This window comes from Manis javanica, chromosome 13, assembly GCF_040802235.1.
Source record: "Manis javanica isolate MJ-LG chromosome 13, MJ_LKY, whole genome shotgun sequence".
NCBI lineage: Eukaryota > Metazoa > Chordata > Mammalia > Pholidota > Manidae > Manis > Manis javanica.
The window spans coordinates 68,301,861-68,323,444 of NC_133168.1; the positions used below are offsets into that span (position 1 = coordinate 68,301,861).

At 39.5% G+C, this 21,584-nt stretch overlaps 1 protein-coding gene across 13 annotated transcripts in view; it reads right to left on the reverse strand.

The window, feature by feature from the left end:
* Positions 1-20,492, reverse strand: part of SYNE1 (spectrin repeat containing nuclear envelope protein 1) — a 418,491-nt gene extending 397,999 nt beyond the window's left edge. For 6 of the 13 annotated variants that reach the window (XM_037023189.2, XM_073219771.1, XM_037023240.2 and 3 more), the window contains exons 1-2: positions 19,823-20,250; positions 12,542-12,827 (exon numbers count right to left, since the gene is read on the reverse strand). In XM_037023189.2, the coding sequence (XP_036879084.2) occupies positions 12,542-12,608 (67 nt within the window). In that variant the 5' untranslated portion in view covers positions 12,609-12,827; positions 19,823-20,250. Of the gene's footprint in view, positions 1-12,541; positions 12,828-19,822; positions 20,254-20,316 lie in introns of those variants that run through there. The other 7 variants (XM_073219776.1, XM_073219775.1, XM_073219774.1 and 4 more) reach the window with 5 other exon arrangements.
* Positions 20,493-21,584: the final 1,092 nt, after the last annotated feature.

Genomic DNA, 21,584 nt, shown 5'->3' on the forward strand with positions numbered 1-21,584 from the left:
GTTTTCATGAAACTATTGTTTTTTCTTTTTTTTTCATTTAATTTTTTATTAAGGTATGATTGATATATACTCGTATGAAGGTTTGACATGAAAAAACAATGTGGTTACTATATTCACCCATATTATCAAGTCCCCACCCATACCCCAATGCAGTCACTGCCCATCGGTGCAGCAAGATGCCACAGATCCACTGTGTACCTTTTCTGTGATACACTGTTCTCCCCATGATCCCCCACACCATGTGTACTAAACATAATACCCCTCAATCCCCTTCTCCCTCCCTCCCCATCCACCCTCCCACATACCTCCCCTTTGGTAACCACTAGTTTCTTCTCTGAGTCTGCTGCTATTTTGCTCCTTCAGTTTTGCTTCATTGTTATACTCCACAAATGAGGGAAATCATTTGGCATTTGTCTTTCTCTGCCTGGCTTATTTCACTGAGCATAATGTCCTCCAGCTCCATCCATGTTGTTGCAAATGGTAGGATTTGTTTCTTTCTTATGGCTGACTAGTATTCCATTGTGTATATGTACCACCTCTTCTCTATCCATTCATCTACAGATGGACACTTAGGTTGCTTCCATATCTTGGCTATTGTAAAAAGTGCTGCGATAAACATAGGAGTGCATATGTCTTTTTGAATCTGAGAAGTGTATTCTTTGGGTAAATTCCAAGGAGTGGGATTCCTGAGTCAAATGGTATTTCTATTTTTATGAAACTATTCTTTTTAAAAGTACAAAGTAACTAAAGAAGAAAATATACAAAACTTTAAAATATATCTTTGATATTATTGTGATTGTTGGTGTTATTATTTTGAAAAGGAGCCATTTTATTACAAAGGTGGGACACATGTATTTCACAGATAACAGACATTATAAAACCAAAAAGAAAGTATTAAAGAGTTCTATTTGTATATGCATTTCCACTTTAATCTAAACATGCTTTGTATTATTAAGTTCATTAATTTTGCACAGGCGTCTGCCTACCATAATTATGTAAATAAAAGAAGTACAACATTAGAATGCAAATCATCTCAGAATATCTGACTTTTACTGTATGAGACCCATAAATCTGGCAATACTTTCACAACTAAATGTTTTCATGCCTTTTGGTTTGTAAACACTGAAGGGGATTTTTCACAACTTCACTGAATAAGATAAAGTTAAGGGACAAGAAATTCCCACCAAATCTTTTCATATGCCATATATCACATTTCTTACAAATTTGACTACACTGCTACTAGGGACAGAGAAATTAAAGGGATATAATATATCCAGAAATAAAAAAAATAATTACTAGTTTCTCATCATGATTATTCAGTATGACCTAATGTTTCTGGTTAAAGAAAAACTGGATATTAAAATAATTAACTTTCCTTTTGATGAAATGTATAGGCACACTTCGGTTCACTAAGTGGCCATGGATTCAGTTTTGGGATGAGTTATACTGAACCCAAAAAGATAAGGCTGTAAGTGATGGGAAGTCCCCAGGCCCCGTGTGATTAACCCCTAGAACAGCTGACTCATAGTGCGGGCAGTGCTCGCGCCCGAGCTCTGCGTCTGGCCAAGAGAGTGTTGAGCAGAGGATGAGAGATCTCCTCCTCTCACTTTTATGCAAGATTAGTGCCAGAGACAATTTTGAAAGAGCTAAGGGATCTCTTTAATGTTTTGCTTCCTCTGTTTTTCATCCTTTTCCACCTCTTAATTTCTCTTTTGTGATGGTCCGAAAGTCCTCAGGGTCCCAGGTCCTCCGAAGTCTCGTCTCCGATAGTGCTGGCTTCAGAGGTGTGTGACTCCAGTATTGTACAGAGGCCTGCATGCACCTGTGCCCCACCTGTGGCTTAATGCTCTGCTGTGCATTAATTAGCCTTAACGGTTGACCAAAGGGCCTCACATTTTTATCTTGTGCTGAGCAAAAATTTTAAAAAAATGTGTAGACAGTCTTGCCTCCTAATAATGGTCGTCAGTGATGGGCGGGAACGCAACTATGGGAAGGAATAACCTTGAAGGAATATGTACTAACATATGAATATCAAGATACCCCTCAATTCTCTCACACATTGGATCCCTCAAATACCTACTTATGACCTTGATTTATCATTCCACTGCTCCAGAATTCTGTTATTTCACCTTCAAAATAAGAACAACAAATTATGAACTATAAATCTCCTTCCTATCTAAACACCACCGCCACCCTATATAAAACTAGGGAGGCTGGGCTTTGAAGAGTAAAGTGTTTTCCACTTAGGCAGAGTAAAAGTTTACATGAAAATAATTTAGGCATTAAGCGGCTTGCTACCCTGGTCAATTTACTTAATCATAACTTCATATAAAATATAACTTAAATATAAAGTTCATGTTTTTGTGGAAATTTAATGTATTCATTCATTTGTATATCAAACATATACTTACCCATTATCATATCTATCACCTAGCTTATTAATTCTTTGTTACTTATGTCACTTCAGCAGACTAAAGCCCCCCATGAGGACAGGAACTCTGTACCTGTTCATATTTGGAGGCAAGAGGACTGGGACCCAGCAGATGCTTGAAAATGGGCAGGAATGTACGACCGAATAAACTGAGTACCTACTAAATGCCAAAGTTTGTGCTCAGTACTGGATATCCAAAGTTGAGTAAGTCAAGACCCCTAACTTCAAGGTTCTAATATTCTAATGGACACAGACAAAAAGTGACCATTACAGACTGACACTATTAATACTTTAATACAAGCATGTTCAAAATAGAATACAAAGGGGAATCCTTTCACTTTGGCTGGTGGTATTGGGAAAAGCTTCACGAAAGGACACCTTTGAAGTAAGTCTTGGAGGCTGAGAAAAAGTCCAGGTAAATAAAAAGAGAAAGAATGGACAGATAGATAGATAGAAAGAGAACACGCAAGGACATGGGAGAGAGACCAAAGCGAACCTGAGGAGAACTAGCAGTGGTTCAGGGAGATCTGAACAACCACTGCCTGTGGAGTGTGATCAGAAACAAAAAGAGGAGGATTAAAAGGAGCCAGAGAATGAAGATCCTCTTTGCATAATGAATTTGTCTTCAAGGTTATGATGAGTCACAGTAGGCTTTCAAACAGGGAAAAGGACACGACTTTATTGTTACACAACTGCATTTTGCTAGATCTCCCATGTTACAATACTGAGGGTACATTCTACTCTGACTCCCAGCTTTCTGGGCAAGAATTCTACACTTTTCTGTTTGATATGTTGCAGTGAACGCTCATATTAACCACAGCTGGATACAATGAGATAACCTGTGGGAGCTCTCAGAGAAGTAAAGGAGCTAAAAAGGTAGGCCACAAATAAATTATCAGTGTGTTCCTGGAAAAATGAACACCACGGCTCATAAAATAATAAGAATATCAACAACAAAAATACCCCACAAAGATAAGTCCTGGAAATTTCAAAATTCTTCCCAAGTCAGAAAACAAATCAAGAGCATAATAAAGAATAAACAAATAAAAGGGCTTCAAAGTGCCATGTGAGCAATGCTGGTGACACATGTGAGGAAAAAGGAAGGAAAAGACTGAAGGACGATTGTGTAATTCAAGGTAAATATATATTTTTTAAAGACATGGGTGGAGACCAGTGTTTACTAAATAAGAAAGATTAATATCAGTAGAGGGAGAAATTGTTTGTTTTTAATCCAAGAAGTCATTGTGAACAATAACAGAAAAAAAAGAACATAAGTTACCATAGAAACCATATAAAAAACACTGTAGCAAACTTCACTGCAAATCAAAAAACTTGTATAAATCATTCGACCCTGACCCTGTTGGAGGCAGTTGTCAATTGCTCCTCCTCCCATATGTGGCAGGCCACAGATATTTCCATTCATTTATTTGAGTAGAAACAAACATAAAACTGTGGTTTGCCTATCCTCAGCATTATGGCAAAGCTGTGTATATTCTTACACAGTAATACCTCAGCTATTTAAATGAGTGCATGGTTAACTGAATACCTATGACTGTAAATTCACTGAATTACAGAACATTATACAAAGATCAGGACCTGTGTATTTAGGTGTGAATATCACATAAAGAATGTGTTAATGCAAGTATCATAATTCTTCCAAGTGGTAAAGATACCTCAAGACAAATGTTGGGCATAGAAGCCACAGGGCATAAATATGCAAAGAAGTCAAAAGCTAACCTTTTCAAACAATAAGGCTTCTCTCTCACTTACCAACTTTACATTTCCCTGTATGGCCCTGGAAGATGACTGGTTAGCCAGAGACGGGTAAGATTCCTCAAGGGAGGAACAACCTAAGACAGACACAGTCGCAGGGGGGCCATCAGGTGAGAAATTGGGGATCAACAGAGGTGAGGCTTAGAACCTCATCCCCCTGTTTTGAGAGAAATCTTCTGCATCCGTGGATGTTTTATTGCCCTTGTCTAGCTTGGATTAACACTTAGTCTACAGGCACACACCTGATCATCTACATTTGCTCTCTTACAACACTAAACTATGTTTTCTACCTTTATCTTGCATCTACCTACCACTTCACCATTTTATTAAAAATAATAATAATAAAGAGAAAACTGTGGTATCCACATATAAATCAAGTATAAAAATCAAACGAATATTCATATTTGAACTGATTGTTTATAGTTCATAATGCATGATCAAAACCGAAAGTTTCTGTGATGACTGCCCTTGTACTGTTCACCATGTAACTTATTCACTATGTAAGAATTTGTTCTCCATGTAAGAACTTGTTCGTTATGCTTCAGAAGATTGGAGACTGACGAAAATTAGGCTTGGGGTGGATTAATGATTGTGCATTGAGCATTGACTCCTCTATACAGAATTTTATTGTTGTTAACAACCATTTGATCAATAAATATGAGAGATGTCCTCTCAAAAAACAAAAGAAAAACAAAAAACAAACAAAAAAAGTACAGACTTCCAATTGTAAAATAAATAAGTAAAGGATATAATGTATAGCATAAGGAATATAGTTAAAATATTGTAACAACTTTGTATGGTGATAGCTGGTAGCTAGAATTATCATGTATATAAATGTAGAACCACTGTGTTGTACACCTGAAACTAATGTAACTATTGTTTGAAAAGGTTAGCTTTTGACTTCTTTGCATATTTATGCCCTGTGGCTTCTATGCCCAACATTTGTCTTGAGGTATCTTTACCACTTGGAAGAATTATGATACTTGCATTAACACATTCTTTATGTGATATTCACACCTAAATACACAGGTCCTGATCTTTGTATAATGTTCTGTAATTCAGTGAATTTACAGTCATAGGTATTCAGTTAACCATGCACTCATTTAAATACCTGAGGTATTACCGTGTAAGAATATACACAGCTTTGTGTCAACTACCCTTCTATAAAAAAAAATAAAAATAAATAAAAAAAAGAATGTGTTAATGTTCTCATCAGCTCCAATTAGAAAGAAAAATAAAAGAGAAAAATAATGACCAGGAATGCAAATTATTGGTGTAAAGCTCTTAAGATACATGAGGGATTTATCACATGAAATTTAAAGTCTAGTATTTTTTACTTTCTAGGTATGTATTACCCTAAATTATACATTAATGGAACTTTAACACTCATGGACACCTGCGTGTCTTCATCCCTCTTACAGACATCAACCCAAGGCCCCAGGTCAATCTAACACAGGCAGGGTTAAAGAGCTACCAGCACAGTGAAAGAGCTTTCCTAAATGCAAATGTTATTTTCCCAAATTCAGTTATAGTACTTTTGGGAAGGGTGCCATCCCAGTCTTGATGGAAAGGAAATCCCAGAGTCCTCACCATGTTTCACATAATCCAAACACGTACAAGGTCATACTTTCTCTAGAGGAGCTAATTAAACAATGACCAGAGCAATGAGAAGGATGATACTGATTTCATAAAGATTGTCTCCAAAACATGAGGAATGCTATTAGTTTTCTTATGTGTTAAGAATCTAGAAAAACAATGTCAAGGGGAGCAAGTGGAGATTTGTGAGGGTAGAGGTGCACAAGGAAGTAGGCACCGAGATGCACTGCCACATATGTGTCCAAAATAGCATCAGTGGGAACACCGTTCTCATGAAGACCACCTGTCAGCTCACAGCAGGACCCCCAACTCCACAAGAATGGAGAACTGATTAAGGCCTGAGTGAAAGACATTTTATTCATAGGATGCATTTGTGATTGGGCTCTACATAAAGTATAGAATTATATTTAATAAATTCTCAAGGAATTTTTTGTAGGTAATCCAGTTACCTTCCACGAACCTTGCAGCTCTTCATGGGCATTGCACAGGGCCATTCTTTTATTCTTCCAGATATGATTCTGTAACCATATGTGCATGTACTTGCACCTACTCAGGCTTGATATTTATATATAAAAATCCATAATCTTTTAATATACTATGTACATTTAGAAACAAGAACATTAATACCATTAACACAATTGATCGCTCTCTCCGAGCCCATCCTTCCCTGGACTTCCAGGTCTTCCTTCTCTCACCACACAGGCTGCAGCTTCTCTGTCTCAAGGGCCCTCCTCCTTCCCCCATCTCAATGTTGGACGCTCTCTTTCTCAAACCTCCTCTCCTTCCCATCTGCCCTTATTCCCTAGGTGGTGTCAACCAATCCCATAGTTTTAAGTACTATCTGTGTAAATGATCACCAAATATTTGCCTCAGCTGTGTCCACCCCTTGATCTACAGTCATATAAACTAAACTACTTTCTTAGATGTCCATCAGGCATCTAAAATAGAATGTGTTCATTAAAAGCTCTTGATTTTCCTCCTTAACACTGTTCCCACAGTCTTTTGTCTTTCCTCATTTCAAAATAAAAAATGAAGGGCCCAACTTTCATTCCTTTCTCTCATACTACATCCAATTCATCAGCAAATTGTTTGGGCTTCACTTTCAAAATATATCTAGATTTTTATCACTTCTCTTGCCATCCACTGTTTATTATCTAACCCAAGCCACACTCTTCTGTCTGTGATGTATCAAAATTGCCTACCTCCTGTTCTGCCTGCTTCCACCTTTGAAAATCAATATGATATTAAATATTTATATTGTATTCACTCAACCAATACTATCCCAAGTATCCACATTATGAAATGCACTATGCTAGTAAATGTTCAGGGCACTGACATGAATTTGACCCAATTTTTGCCTTCAAGATGTTTATATTTGGGGTGGGTGAACCAGACATGTACATGTAACATGATGCAAAGCAATACTAGATAATTGCCAAAATAGTGCTTCACAGTGTGAAAGGAATTTAGATGGAGAAGAGAGATTTTTTTTGATAATATTAACAATAAAGCCTTCATTGAGAAGGCTGAATCTAAGCAAGGCCTAGAAGATAAGCAGTTTTAGGGGCAGTTAAGAGAGCTCATTCCTGAAAGTGCCCCAGAAGGAGACAGAAGAATCAGGGAATCTTGAGAGCTCTGCAGGTAGTGTCTCTGGGCAGGTATCTAGGGATAGGTAGGTAGGGGAGCTAGGGAGACAAACGCTCGGCAGTTAAGATGGGGTTAGAATAGGTGAGCCAAGCCAAGAAGTTGGGACTTTAATAGGGAGTCCAAGGAGTTAAGGAAGATTTTTATGAGGGTAACAGAACTGCAATGCTATATTAAAAGGAATTAATTTGGAGGCAAAGTATAGGAAAGCTTTATTTTTCATTTGTACGCCTTAGATGCTGTTACATTTAGAGGCCTGCCACACATCATGTCAAGAGCAATAAGTGTGCCTACACCTCGTAGGAAATAAATTCCCACATATACAGTTTTTGAATTGACTTGATTTACATTTGAATAGTTGACATAATTTTAACATTTGTAAACCACTGTTAATGTTGACGGAACAGTTTTCTTTTTCTATTTGAGAGCCAATATTTTTGCAGGCCCTTGAAGATTCTGAAGGCCTCTGGAATTTTCTCCATAATACACCATGGATAAAATGGCTCTGCAAACAGAAAGGCTTAGAAGGTAGTATGTGATAAGAATGTAAAGGTTTCAATGCATTTAAAAGCAAAGTGAACATGTAATATACTTTCAGGAAGGAAAAATATGTTTAAAGCATTATAGTTACAAAAACAACACACACATCTGAGAAGTCAATATAGTCCCCCATTCAGGCTGGATATGTGCCCTCAAAGTGATATTTTGATTAAATATAGATACATATAACATAAATATAATCAAAGCCAATTTTGATTAAAAATAAAATTCAGAGAACAATCCTTTTAAAAGTGGGGACATAAAGTAAGATTCAATTTAACTGGTTTCCTCCTTTCCTTTTACATATATCCTGACTAATTTCATCTTCATTAATTTAGAGATCATTATTTATCCATTTATTCATCAAATATTTATTTAACTATGATGTTCCAAAATATAAATAAGTGATCATTGTTTTATGCTGAGCTATGTTTAGAATTTAAATTCAAAAGACTATCTTGCAACATTCATTATAGGAAGAAAGAGATTAAATCTAAAGGAGAATTTCAACCTAAATACAATAAATGGATTCTTACAATGTTTTGTGGTTTAATGAGAAGAGTTAGTAAGTCAAAGTAATAAAGTATAAAATTTAATCTCTCAAGGCACTATAAAAAAATTGGAATCTTTACAATATTGAAAACTCCTTTCCCAATGTTTATTTGATGTTAAACTAAAAGATAATATGTCTTAATTATTTACTTATTGCTATTATATTGTTTTTCAGTCAACATTTTTTGTTAGTCTGAGGTTTTCTTTTACAGTGTAATGGATTTCTAGGAAATAGTTACTCCAAAAAAATCTAAGGTTACTCATTAAAAACAATCTTAGGAAGAGGCCATAATCATTTTTCACTGAACAGTTAGTAAATTTCATAGATATATCTCCAAGAATAAATGATTTTCCCTTTTCGCATTTGTTTTTCTTTCAATTTACTCACAAGGTTTAAAAGTAAAAATTTGACTTTGCAGTCAAAAATCCTCCTACTTTTATAAAGAGATTTCCGTATGACCCCTTAGCATATCCCATTAGAATCTTCTCTGAATTTACTACTTGCTCTGTAAGATTGCATATGATGCCATAGTATCTCACAATAATCGACAGACATGTTCATTTAAAAATTCCTAAAATTTCATAGATTATCTTCAAGTGAAAGAACTGTACTTGATAAAAGTCATTCAACAAACCTTTTTAAAACAAATGTTATGTAGCAGCATGAAATTTATAGAGTCTTAAATTACTGTCACCGTCTTAAAGATAATGCATCATCTGAAGATTTCAGATATTTATTTTTTTAGATGTGACTATAAATTAAAGCAATTCCATAAGCCACCTGTTAAAATAGATCTCCTTAGTTAGCCTTTGAAAGCAACAAATGCATATAGTAATTATGAGCATTTAAAATTTTATTACCCCTGTACTACACTGTTGTCCTGTATTTTCTTTGAAGGTTGTATTTAAATTGATGAAACTTACAGAAACATTTATTATTCTTAAGAGCAAATGAAATTCAGTTTTGCAGTCTGTGTGCTCATCCATATTTCAGGATCCCAGCCTAAAACATTATGCTCCAACCAGCACAAACATTGGCAAAGGTGAAATATTGAACTGCTACAGTAGCAGCTAAATTATGTAGCAATCTGTGCATGTGCTCTAATTTCCTAGCACTAGAAATCAGAACTAAATGTAGAAAAATAGTCAATAATTATGGTTATAAACTAAATAAGCAAGAGAGTAAAGCCAAGTTGTCATTCTTCAAAACTGAGTGCTTTTTCCTAGTTACATATTGATCTGATATGACAATAAAACCCAAGAAGGGAAAAAAAATCAGTTGCTCAGATTATCTATCCAGGCAAAGAAAAGGGGATTCTAAAAGAAGCTTCTTACGGATTTGAGCTTTGAAGACAGCAACTCTGGTTCTATTTAATTTAATAGAAATTTATTTTTGCTCAAATAAATTCCCTTGTTTGTCTTGATCATCTGCAATAATGCCAGCCTTCCATTTATTAGGACCTTGTTTGCTTGGAGGCAGGAAAAAAGAATTACTTAATACCCTTGACAGAGTGCAGGTCTCTGTTCTGGGAAGTTGACCTTTGTTTGGGCTCAAAGCATCGGCAGGATGCACAGCGACAACTGAGATGCAGGAGCGGCGGGAACCTCACCGGCCGAATCAGCACAATGAACCCACAGATCAATAACAGACACCACCTCACCTTCCTTCCCAACCATTTCATTTTGCTTCCACTGCTGCTGGCCAGATGTGTTGCATCTTGCGGTGGTACAGACCTTACAGTTATCACCATTAATAACCCATATATATATGAAATAATTGGAAGCTAATGATAAATATTTAGCACATAAGAATTCTATCTCCTCCTGAATTGTAAGGTTTATTGTTCTAAATTTGCCAAGTACCCATATGACATGTCATAAGTCTTTCTGTTACTAGAGAGGAAGAAATAATTTATACAGCACATAGAGTCACATCATTATATAATAAAAGTACTAGTTTTTATCTAGCACAAAATATATAAAACCATTAATATTCTTTCCCAAATCTGCATGACTAGAAACATTTGCCACAAATTATCAGGCCTATGGCTTCTCACGACTATTTGAACAGCTCACCATATGACAGTATTTACAGTTTTTAAAGCACCTTTTGTCTATTATTTCACTGAGCTTAACTATACCCTGAAGAGGGCTGAGCAAGGTGAGAACAGTCCACATTTTGCAAGTGGGGTCCCTAAATGCATGTTAAACAGACATTCACTGTCCCAGGTCTAGTGTGAGGTGGGGGTGGGAGGCTCCAATGCTTCCCCTGACTCCACACATCCTTCAAGAAAAAACACTTACATTTCCACTACCAAAAATAGTAAAAGAAAACACTGAGGCATCAGTATTCTTCTCTCTCCTCTCAACCCTAACCATTTCCCTAATCAAATAATTTGCATTCAAACCAAAATAAGAATAAAGAGTGAAATGTTGGAGCGAACACGATCTGATTCTGAACTAAGTTTTTTCAAATGTACGCTCTAGAACTTCCCTTTAATGTCATTATATATCTCATCTAGAGAATTTTCATACTTGACAGACTCAAAGGAGAGTCACACCTAATAGACTAATTATCTTCCTACACTTTTGTACGGGATTTGTGGGTTTCCTTTCCACTGTTTCATAGATGAGGCATAAAATCATTCAATAATTTGCACCCAAGTAAACAGCAAAGACAGATGTAGACATAAGAAGGGAACTCCAAGCTCAGAGTTCCATCCACCCGTTTAAAGGTTTTTCAGCCTACGGAAGAGGTCTATGCCCACACATTTAGCAAGGATCTGTTCTGTTCTCTAATCAGGCTTTTTCTGGAATGACAATGAGATCTTTCAACAGTAAATGTGAGTAAGCACCACCTGCACTTAAGCATTGAAAATCAACCAGGCACATAGACATGAGTCGGGGACACGTGACTGCAGGGGCTTTAGCCAAACTGACGGTCTCTGCTCAGACATGGAGAACCCCCAGTTCTACTGAACTGATTTTCTACAGCTAGGAGCATGTTCTGGGCCATGAAATACAGATTCTGGTCTGTACTTCAAAGTCAAGAGTGTCTAACTAGGAATTACTGCTGAATGCAGACCAAATACATTGTGAGCAAGGAACATGGGGTTTAAACAGGTTAATACGATGGCTGTGGTGCAAAACTGCAATGACCACTTGCCGGAGATACTAGAAAACCTATAACAATATTTTTAAGTTCTTTTGATAAAAATGAGAGAAAAACTTTCCTAAACTTGCATGTTTGTTTTTTGTATCCTAAAAGTATACATTTGAAGTCTGGGAGAGGTAGCATTAGCTCTGTGACAAAGAAGCAGTATTCTCATATACCTATAGATAAAGGTTTTTATGGCTCAAGGAATATACATGTTTAAAGAAAATTCACAATTAGGAATTCAGCTATGAGCTGCCATAACATTTCAGCTGTTACTTCTCTTTTACAAAACAGTTGGCTATTAGAGAAGGAACACTGGTGAGAGATGCGGTTCTAGTCTGCATGCAGTGGTTAACCACTACCCTTGTCACATCATTTTGCCCCTCTGAGGTTCGGCCTCATTCTGCTTGAAGACTTTCTAGATCTCCACGGGCTTTCTAGTCGGGATAAGTACACCACTGAGACGATAGCATATAGTCATCTGCCTGCTGTGGTCCCGAAAGCCTTATGAGGGCGCTGTCACAGTGGTGTACTGTCACTGGTTACTGAAGGACAGCGTGGCCGTAAGTCTGAACTCCCAACTGGATCCTGAATAACCATTAAGGACACACTATCGCCAACACCAAACCAAAAAAAGGGCTTTGTCTTTGTCTTTTTTCGACAAAAAGATGACAGCATCTTAAAATAGCATGAGCTAGTTCAAAAACGCATCAATGAAAGACATCATTTTTCTGTCATTTCATAAAACTGAATAAAAATGCAAGCAAGTGAAGATTGTGAGTTAAGTTGGTGTTTGAACTTTAAAGCATACTGAAAAAAGAAATGACCCTGACATTTGTCGCCCTTACCTTGGAGCCTCTGCATCACATTGGCAATGTCGCGAGGGGACCGTGAGGCCGGCCTGGAGGCTGCCATGGTCGCTCCTGCAGCCTGAAGCCGAGACCAGAGACTCCTCTGCCGGGCAGGGCAGCACTACGCCGCTCCAGGAAACATACTGGAAGTTCCGTAGATCCACTGAGTCAGAAGCGAGTCCCAGGCACTCACAGCGATGAACAAGAAGAGGGCACTCCCAAAGACGGAACCACTTTTTCTTCTTCTGATGTAAGACTATTCTCTCAATATGAACTCAAGAGCCTGAAAAACAAATAGAAAGGGACAGTGGGTTTTTAAAATCTACATAGGTCACCTCAGTGCTAGAAGGAGAACTATTTTTATTCAACTGGTACAGATGATTTATTACCAAGTGAAATAACTACAGTAAAATACTTATAAAGTACTAGGCAAATGCTGGGAATTCTCCTATATTATAAAATAAATACATACACTAAAATTGTATTTGTATAAAAGAAGAAATGTCCACTCATCATTCCATTTTTTCTTTTGAAACAAACTTTGTCTATTCATCTGTGAAAGTGAAAGTAGTTGTACTCAAAACACTGAATTCTATATTTCTCCATATTTACAGGTTCTGTGATCTCTGCTGTGTTAGCCTGCTTTGCACACGTAGGTTGCTCTGTTTTATTTATACTCTCCAGGAGTGAGATACAATCTTAGCTTATAAGAAGAATTTGATGACTTAAAATAGTATAAATGTAAAACTATTTCATTCTAAAAATGTCAGTTTCAAATATTCTAGTTTTAGAAGTAAAAATGGGTTTGATTGAGCATCTTTCCTCCCCATAAGAAAAATGGTAAAATAAGTTGTAAGACCAGGGTAAGGGTGGGCTAAGCAGAGAGGATATTTTTTCTAATCCCATCCTAAATTCTCTGCTTTGGACAAGTGTAATTCATCATTCTAGGCTGGGGGGAGGAGAAAAAGAGGTAGGAGGGTTGTTGATGAAATCTGGACATTGAGACATTTACTTTGAACAAGGATTTCCTAATGCTAGGGTTGGCTGAAATGTCTTGCCACCAGTAAGATAATTAATGACAGAAATAAAAGAAGAGTGAAAAATGTACTCAAATAAAGAACCCTCACCAAGAGGCTGAGCTTAGCAGGCTTGTGCGAGAGTGATATTTATTACAATTCCCACTGCCCTTCTGGGTTATGAGGATGAAGGTAAAGAAAAGGAACAGGTGGGGGGTGGGGGCGATGGCAAAGCAAAACTGTAAAGAAAACACATCACATACACGTGGGATGGCCCACCTGATGAAAAGGAAAGAAGAGATGTCTATGAGTGCTATACAAAAATAACTTGTATGCACGGCCATAGACACGGTATTTATGAAGGACTGGTTAAGAAACAGAGGGTATTTACAAACCACAGTCGATTTTAAAATGGCATTAACACAAACATATGTTAGTATCTGGTCAGTCATCATGAACACAAAGCTGATAATATCTTTCTTAAGACTACCATCTTGAGAGGGATGCAAAACATTGCACATTGCTGCTGCCCTGCGTAAAAAAGCATCAAAAATGTGCACTGGAACAATAAAGGGTGTACTGGTCACGTAGCAATTCGGAGCAGCAGTGCAGTGAACAGCATTAATTGCTAAGAAGCCAGAGGAAGAGTTCTCTTGCTACTTCAAAGGATATTTACTAGAAATAGGACCCAGCACTTGGCAGCTTCTGGGCTAGACAGGTACCTCTCGGTGAGTGACTCGGCAAGGGGTTCTCAAAGGAGAAGTAATTACGTATGGCTGGAGAGATGATGGGAGACATCAGTTTAATTTAGCTACCCCAAACCAGGCCCTGCTCAGCACTGGGTTTCATAGATGTTAAAGAAATGACTCCCACGATAAATCAAGAATTATGGAATTAAAAGGAATATCTATAAATCACTGTATTACCAAGCTCCCATCTTCTAATTCACATTCACGTTACACAGTAGATTAATCCTAAAACCTCTGTCACTCTCCATCTTTTGATACCCCATTAAACTTAAGAATTTCTCCACTTGTATCCAACTTTAACTGATGTATCCAGTCTTCTACAGTATGACAAATGCATTCTGAGTGTCAGAGCTCAATGCTGGGGGTACTGATGCAAATATGACATAGGATCTATTTTCTGAGGAGCTTAGAACACAGTGGGAGATATGATATTGGAAAGATAATATCACAATACCATGTAAATATAGAGATGAGAGATACAAAGGATGGGTCCCAATCCAATATGAAGGCTCTGGAAGAGAAGGCACTATCCCCTGAGCTGAGTTTTGGTAAATGAGTTTGAGTGAATCAGAAGAAAAATATGAAAGATGCATTCTAGCCAGACTGAATAGCATGAGCTAAGATAGGGACACAAGGAACAGCATGATTCTGTGAGGAGCTTCCAAGAGGTAGGCAGTGACAGACCATTCTAGTGACATTCTGGAGCTGAGGCAGAGGAGGAAGGCAGCAGCCAGATGGTCGGGGGCCCCGTGTGCTCTGCTCAGACGCTGCAGCCTGATTCTCCGGGACGCAGCAGGAAACCTCTGAGAGATCTGAAGCTGGAAGTGACAACATACAATTTAGATTATTCTAGCTACCATTTCTAAGGGTATGTTTGAGGGAGACAAGACTGGAAGATCCAGGAAGATCAGTTAGAAAGGTTCCTCTGGAGTCCAAGGAGGGAGACGATGAGAGGCTGAAACAGGACAGAGAATAGAGGGTTAAATCTGAAAAAGTGTTCAGAGGCAAAATGTGCAGGATTTTGGTGATTGGTTGGGGAAGGGAGATAGCAAGTGGGAGGTGGTTTGTTAGGGTATCTCGGATGACTTGTAGAATTGTGACAAGATTTTGTGGTCTATGCTGACATCAACTGAGCTCAGCGGCAGAGGGGCTGTGTAATGCTCCTCACTGCAGACCCCTGCATCCTTGCTGAACCATGGGGCACTTTCAGATGAACAAATCCAAAGGGTCACTAAATACCTGGCCCCGGCCCCACACTGGCTTGAAGCCATCGCTAAACACTCCAGCACACATTAGCATTATTTTCCCTTAATTCCTCCAGCACTAACAGTCCATTCTATTGTATGTATGATTTGTCTTATATTCATCAGCATTTTCAGTCCTATCACATTATAACTAGACAATGAACATTTTGCAGACTTAGACACTGTAACTCTTACTGTTTTGACATCCCACCCATTGATACCAAGTATGTCCCTGAGTATATTCTAGATGCTCAGTACATATTTTTGTTTTATTGACTCAAGTTCATAATACTTTACCTCCAAGACAACCCCCAGGAAGCCCACTGCAAAAGAAGTTGGTGCAATATCCTTCCTTTTTTAGACATAAGATAAAATATTTTGCTTTCATCACTCATGTATATGCATAATTCCTCTTTTCTGAAATTATGATATTCTTGCTTTTTACTGGTACTTTCATTTAAAGGGACATATGATTTGATAAGAAATTTCAAATAAATAAAACAAAGATAGTAAGGGAAGACTGAGAATTAGAAGATATGAATTCTAGGCTTAGCTTTGTTCCAACTAGTTGGGTGATTGTGAGCTGGTTCTGTGTATGGAGATCCTCAACAACTGTGCGCATGATGGAAATGTGCCCACCGTGGACTAAAAAAGATTTAGAGCTCAGTCTTCATTCTGACTCTTACTGTCCATGTGACCTTAAGAAAAGTGAACTTTTCTGAATGCTTGTTTCTTCAGCTGTAAAATAAAGCAATTTTATCCTGAATTAATTTTACCCTGCATAAATTTAAACTTAAAAGCTCAATACTATATAATACCCTAGAAGATTGTTTGGTACATAGCAGGGTTTTAGCAAATAACTGGTTTTCATTTCTTTCCCCTGGCCTCAGTTTCTCCACCTGCAATGTGAGAGATGGGCCAAGAATGAGAGGTGCCCCAAGTGTGCTCTCCAGTTCCAAAACAATGGCAGTACAAGGGACAGCTGAAACCACTACTGGTACAAGGTCATGAGATCTTGAAATTCAGTCCTAGAACTAAGTGATTGGCAAGCAGTGTTCCGATTGTGGGCATGACCTACAGACCCAGAACATTAGAGGAAGGTCCAGCTCTGTCAATGAGCTCACTGTTCCTAGGGTAACGAAAAATTTTTAATAGGTGCAGGATATTGAGGGGCAGGAGGGGGCAGAGCAATCAGTATGTGGATGGAAGTCAGTATCAGAATCAGTAGGCGTTGATGGGTTGGGTACCAATTCATACTCTAACCATCTCCTGGGGAAGGAACTAAGATTACCCTGAAGCTAAGTAATCACCATACCTAGCAGAGAAGAATGATTCCAGTATTCATTCTTTCACACAGCAAAAATGTATTGAGAAACTATTTGTAAAGGACAATGGTACAGAGTCAATAGCAGTGAACAAGGCAGGTCACTCTTAGAGCTTATACATCAGAGGGGGAGATGATACGTTATTATAACAAAGGAAGGTGAGTGTTAGAGTGGAGAAAGGCCGGGTACAGTGGGAGCACACTGAAGACCTAATCCATAACCATCGGCTGCAATTACACTGCAGGATGCAGAGAGAATTTAGACTGTATCTGGGATTCTCCTACCTGGACAACATGCTCTTTGTAACACCAGCACCTGTGAAAAGTACAGGAGGAATCATCACAACTTGACTCTTCCAGTCTCTAAGCAGAATGGGCAACTGGATACTAAAGCAGTTCCTTGTTTGTGCTCCTAAAATGGACTACATTAGGGAAAACACTAGAACACTACTAGGCCACAAGAATATATCTTAATGCAATGCAGCTCAATTTTAGGTATTCAGAAACCAGAGCAGAAAATTCCAAACCCAGCAACAATCAGAGATAATGCAGTTCATTTCTAACTGAAAAAGATGAACTGAGACCGTAAAATAGATTTATAGCTGTATCGGTATGGATATTTCTTAATTAGATGTCTATGTACAAGGTTAGCACTCCTGTTGAAATCCACTATTAAACAAAAAAGCTAATAAATATATTTCAGCACCCTTCTATCTAAGTCCTTTACTGGAGTGAGTCACACAAGTGTCTAATTTTAAACGTAATTATTGTTTTTCTCTATCACCCTTTAGCAATGGTACTAATTAATAAAGGGTAGAAAAGAAAAAGGACATCCTGGAGTTAATATAAATATATTACTAATGTATATGAACAGGCTATGAGTAAATAGTTAATTATTCACTATTATGACTTATACAGAGTAACAAATAAGAATTAATCCTTTCCCTAGAAGAACAAAAAATGTCCATAAGTAATCAAAAGACAAAGTTCAGAGGTGATCAGCATGAAAGATATTAAGTATCATGATTCAACAATTTTTTTATAAGCTTGGAGTATTACTCAGGCCCAGAGATGCCCTCTACCTTCTTTCCATACTTTACTAGCATATTTTACTCATTGTCAAACAGTTCTCATCAGATTAGACCACTGGAAAGACACACTTAATACATTTAAGAGGAAGAGAAATGCAGATTTCCTCATGGGAGAATCTTGGATCCTGTGTGCCTGTCAAGTTCAGGCCACGGGGTGTGGCTGCAGTATTGAGAGCTGGAACCAAGAATATGTTACCGATCTAGCCGGGCCATAGGCTTCTGGCATCCTGTTTCAATGACACCTCTTTTCATTTCCAAGAAGCTGTATGCACTGCATAATTCTCAGAGAGCAGGTGCTAGTATAGAACCCTCGACATTTAACACAGACCATTCTTGAAAATTTTTAAATGGTAAACTATCTTTTCCCAACCCCTATTCCCTTCCAGGAAGGAATCAAGTGAAAGGCATTCTTACATGGTGAGAATGAGGACAGAAATAAACCAGTTTGTGAAAAATCAATACTTAATAAAGTTAAAAATAAGTCTATAATGTAATAGTTGAACAAATATTTTCAAAGACTAGTAATATCATTATCTGAGTCAGTCTGAAGATGCACTTTTATCTTCAGCATGAAACATACTAAGTTAGCAATGAAATCTGACACATTTTGTTCTAAATTTGCCACAAAGTAATGAACAGACTCAAAAACACAAGAAAAAAATAGCTATGTGTTTTAAGACACTGTTCTAGTGATATCAGGAACTTTTCTTTCATACTGCTGATCTTTTTTTTATAATGGGAATAGCAAAGCTCTCAAAGAATAATCTTCAAGACTAATGATCAAATCAGCATTTTATGCAGATGTGGGTCATATTAATACTCATTGCTTAACTGAAAATTATTACACTTTCTCTTGCCTAAGTTTGGCTTCTGTATTCGAATGCTTTCCTTAGAAAAGTGACTCTCAGTTGAAGACAAAAATAGACACTCAAGAAGACAAAAATAATTCTTTTCGAACTTCAAGGATCACAGAAAAAATTCAGATACGTACAGGTTCTCCATCCCAAACTGAAAAGCTCAGAAATCAACATTCCAGGATGCTAAGGCCGGTTCCATTGCTGATGTTTCTCCCTGGACTGGACCTGACTCTATTTAAGGAAGAGGGCCTGAACTTGCAGCCTCCAAGCTCAGTTATCCCAGGCAGCACACCAAACGCAGTTTCCCAGCGGGCTTTCTTTGCATTGCGGCTGATAGCTGCTTTATTTTGCACTACTTTCCTGCCCTTAGCCAAGCACCTGCCGTCCTGTGAACGACCACGTCACAGCACCCTCCGGCAGCAATGCAAAATCCCTATTTGCAAGGTGTCTTCTGGAGAGGAGCTCAAAGTTATCTGGCCCTCTAGCGTAGGCTCCGCCGCGAAGCAACTGCAGGGTGACAGCTCCAGCAGCCTGAGGCCCGGCCTCCGCGCCGACTTCAGGCCCGGGGCTGTGCGATCCATTTCCCCTCCCCCAGCCTTTCCTAAAATAGTCGGGGGAGGAGGAAGGGAGGCTCCTAGAATGTGTTCAACGCCCTACATCTCCCATCAGATAGTAGCGACGGTACCGACCATCACAACAGGGAGGCTGTCTTTTGCTTGTGCACCACTGGAGCCCACGAGATGTGCCATAAGCGGAAATGACAACTCAGAGAGGGGGATATTAATGGGTATACCTACGTACGAGATGCAAGGAGGACGCTCCCTATCTCCTTATCTCCTCATCCAAGAGTATCTCACACGTAGCCACACCACCGCCACTATCACCACTGGCCCCCTCCCATTAAGCACGCACGACCGGAGCGTGCAAGTACAAACTTGCTTCCAACGTGATTGCAATCTGTTCGGCTTGCCCCCGCGTTCTCCCTCTTTCCTGTTACCTTCGCCGTCTCGGACTCGTTCAGGTGCCAGGTAGCAAAGCCAGCGGGCCACCGGTCGCGAGCGTGCGCGGTCCCCGTCGGCCGGGTCTATGGAGCTCGGGCGCGGCTGCAGAGCTGCGGGAGCCGGGCCGCCCCGGTCACGGAGCGCACCGTGCGGGGCGGGCAGCCAGCCGGCTGCCGATCCGCAGCCGCGCTCTCCCGGCCGCTCGCACGGCGCTCACTCCTGCGCCCGGCTGCTGGGCGACTCTGCCCTCCCTCTGCGATCCGGTCCACCTCCGGTGCACTCTGGGGTTTTAGGCCTCCCCCTGCTCTACCCCGCCCCCCCGCACTACCAATCCTTTCCGAGGGGAAGGGGGCCGAGGTGGATTCGGGCCCGGGGCAGGGTCCCAGCACTACCCCTGCGCCGCCACGCCCCTTCCCGGCCAGCGCTGGGGTGCGCTGCTCCCTGGAAACTCGGGGGCGGGGGCCTGCAGGCTCTGCCGAATTTCCCCTACCTCCAGGAGGTGCACGGCCTCGGGCGCTTCTCCGCAGCTGCAAAACCGTGCTGCCATCCAACCTCTCCGTAAGCCCTCCCGCGGGATCCACCTCCCCGGCGAGGAGGAGCAGAGTGCCAGAAAGAAGATCAGCTGCACTAGCCCGCTAGCCGCTAACTTTTGCCTGGTGTTCCCACTGGCCGGTTGACCTTTCTGAGCAGAACCTATCTTGAAAGGCCGGGGAGGTTCCCCGATGGTCCCAGGAAGGAAGTGATGCGGTTCAGCGAGGACATTCCGCTGGCTCCTTTTAAATCAACTTTTGTAAAGATCTTAACAGCTGACCTTGTGGCTGTCAAATCAGTATAGCAAATAATTTGAGGGAAGCTCGTCAGACTATAGGTCTTTGTTACCGTTTTTTTAAAATAAAGATTAGATTTCCTGAGGAGGCACTTGACATCGCAATCATATTTATTCTTGGTTATTCATTATGATGCTGAAAAAGCAACCACCTTCAGTTTCTTCAGATGCACTGAACGCATGTGACACTTGGAGGAGCCATTTGAGCCTGCAACTCAAGTCCCTCTCCTGGTGTAGCAGACATCCTGGTGTTGCCTAGTAGCATTGGGAGAATTAATTTTGTTGTGGTTTCACAGTTTCCAAGCAAAGTCAAACACAGTCTCTCTTCACCAACACCCAAGTCCAAGTCCAACAGGATTAAGGCAGCTGAAATAATGGAAGCTATGTTGCAACAACCTTGGAAATAATAATTACCCCCTTGAATTTCCAATCTGAACAAAAAAAGTTTTCTATTCTCTAAATATGCTGAATCAAAGGAGTGGCTTATAGAGTGAAGTTTCTCGGCCTCCTGCCCTTCCCTCATTTGCCACACATCCTTCACTATTTAGCTGTGCATTTTCTTCAAATTCTCTTCTGGATGTCATCAAAATAACAATATCTGAAAGGAATCTGGTAAGCCAATCTGTGTTATCTTTCCTTGTGGAGCCCAAATTCATTTTGGAGCCCAAAGAATGAATCTCTAATTGCAGAATTTTTTACACATGTAAGTTGGGCCTAGAGAGGGCAGTATTCAGAATCACTCTCAGTGCATATCCTGCCTCTGCCTAAAGGTGATGCTCACTGTGAATTCCCAGAGCTCCTTGCGGAGACAACTCACCAGAGTCTCGTCATTCCACACAGTACCTTCTTTCTGGGAGGCTACCGGACTGGGATCTGAACTTCCACACCTGCCACTCAGTTCTCTCTCTCAATCTCCACCCTCATATAAACAA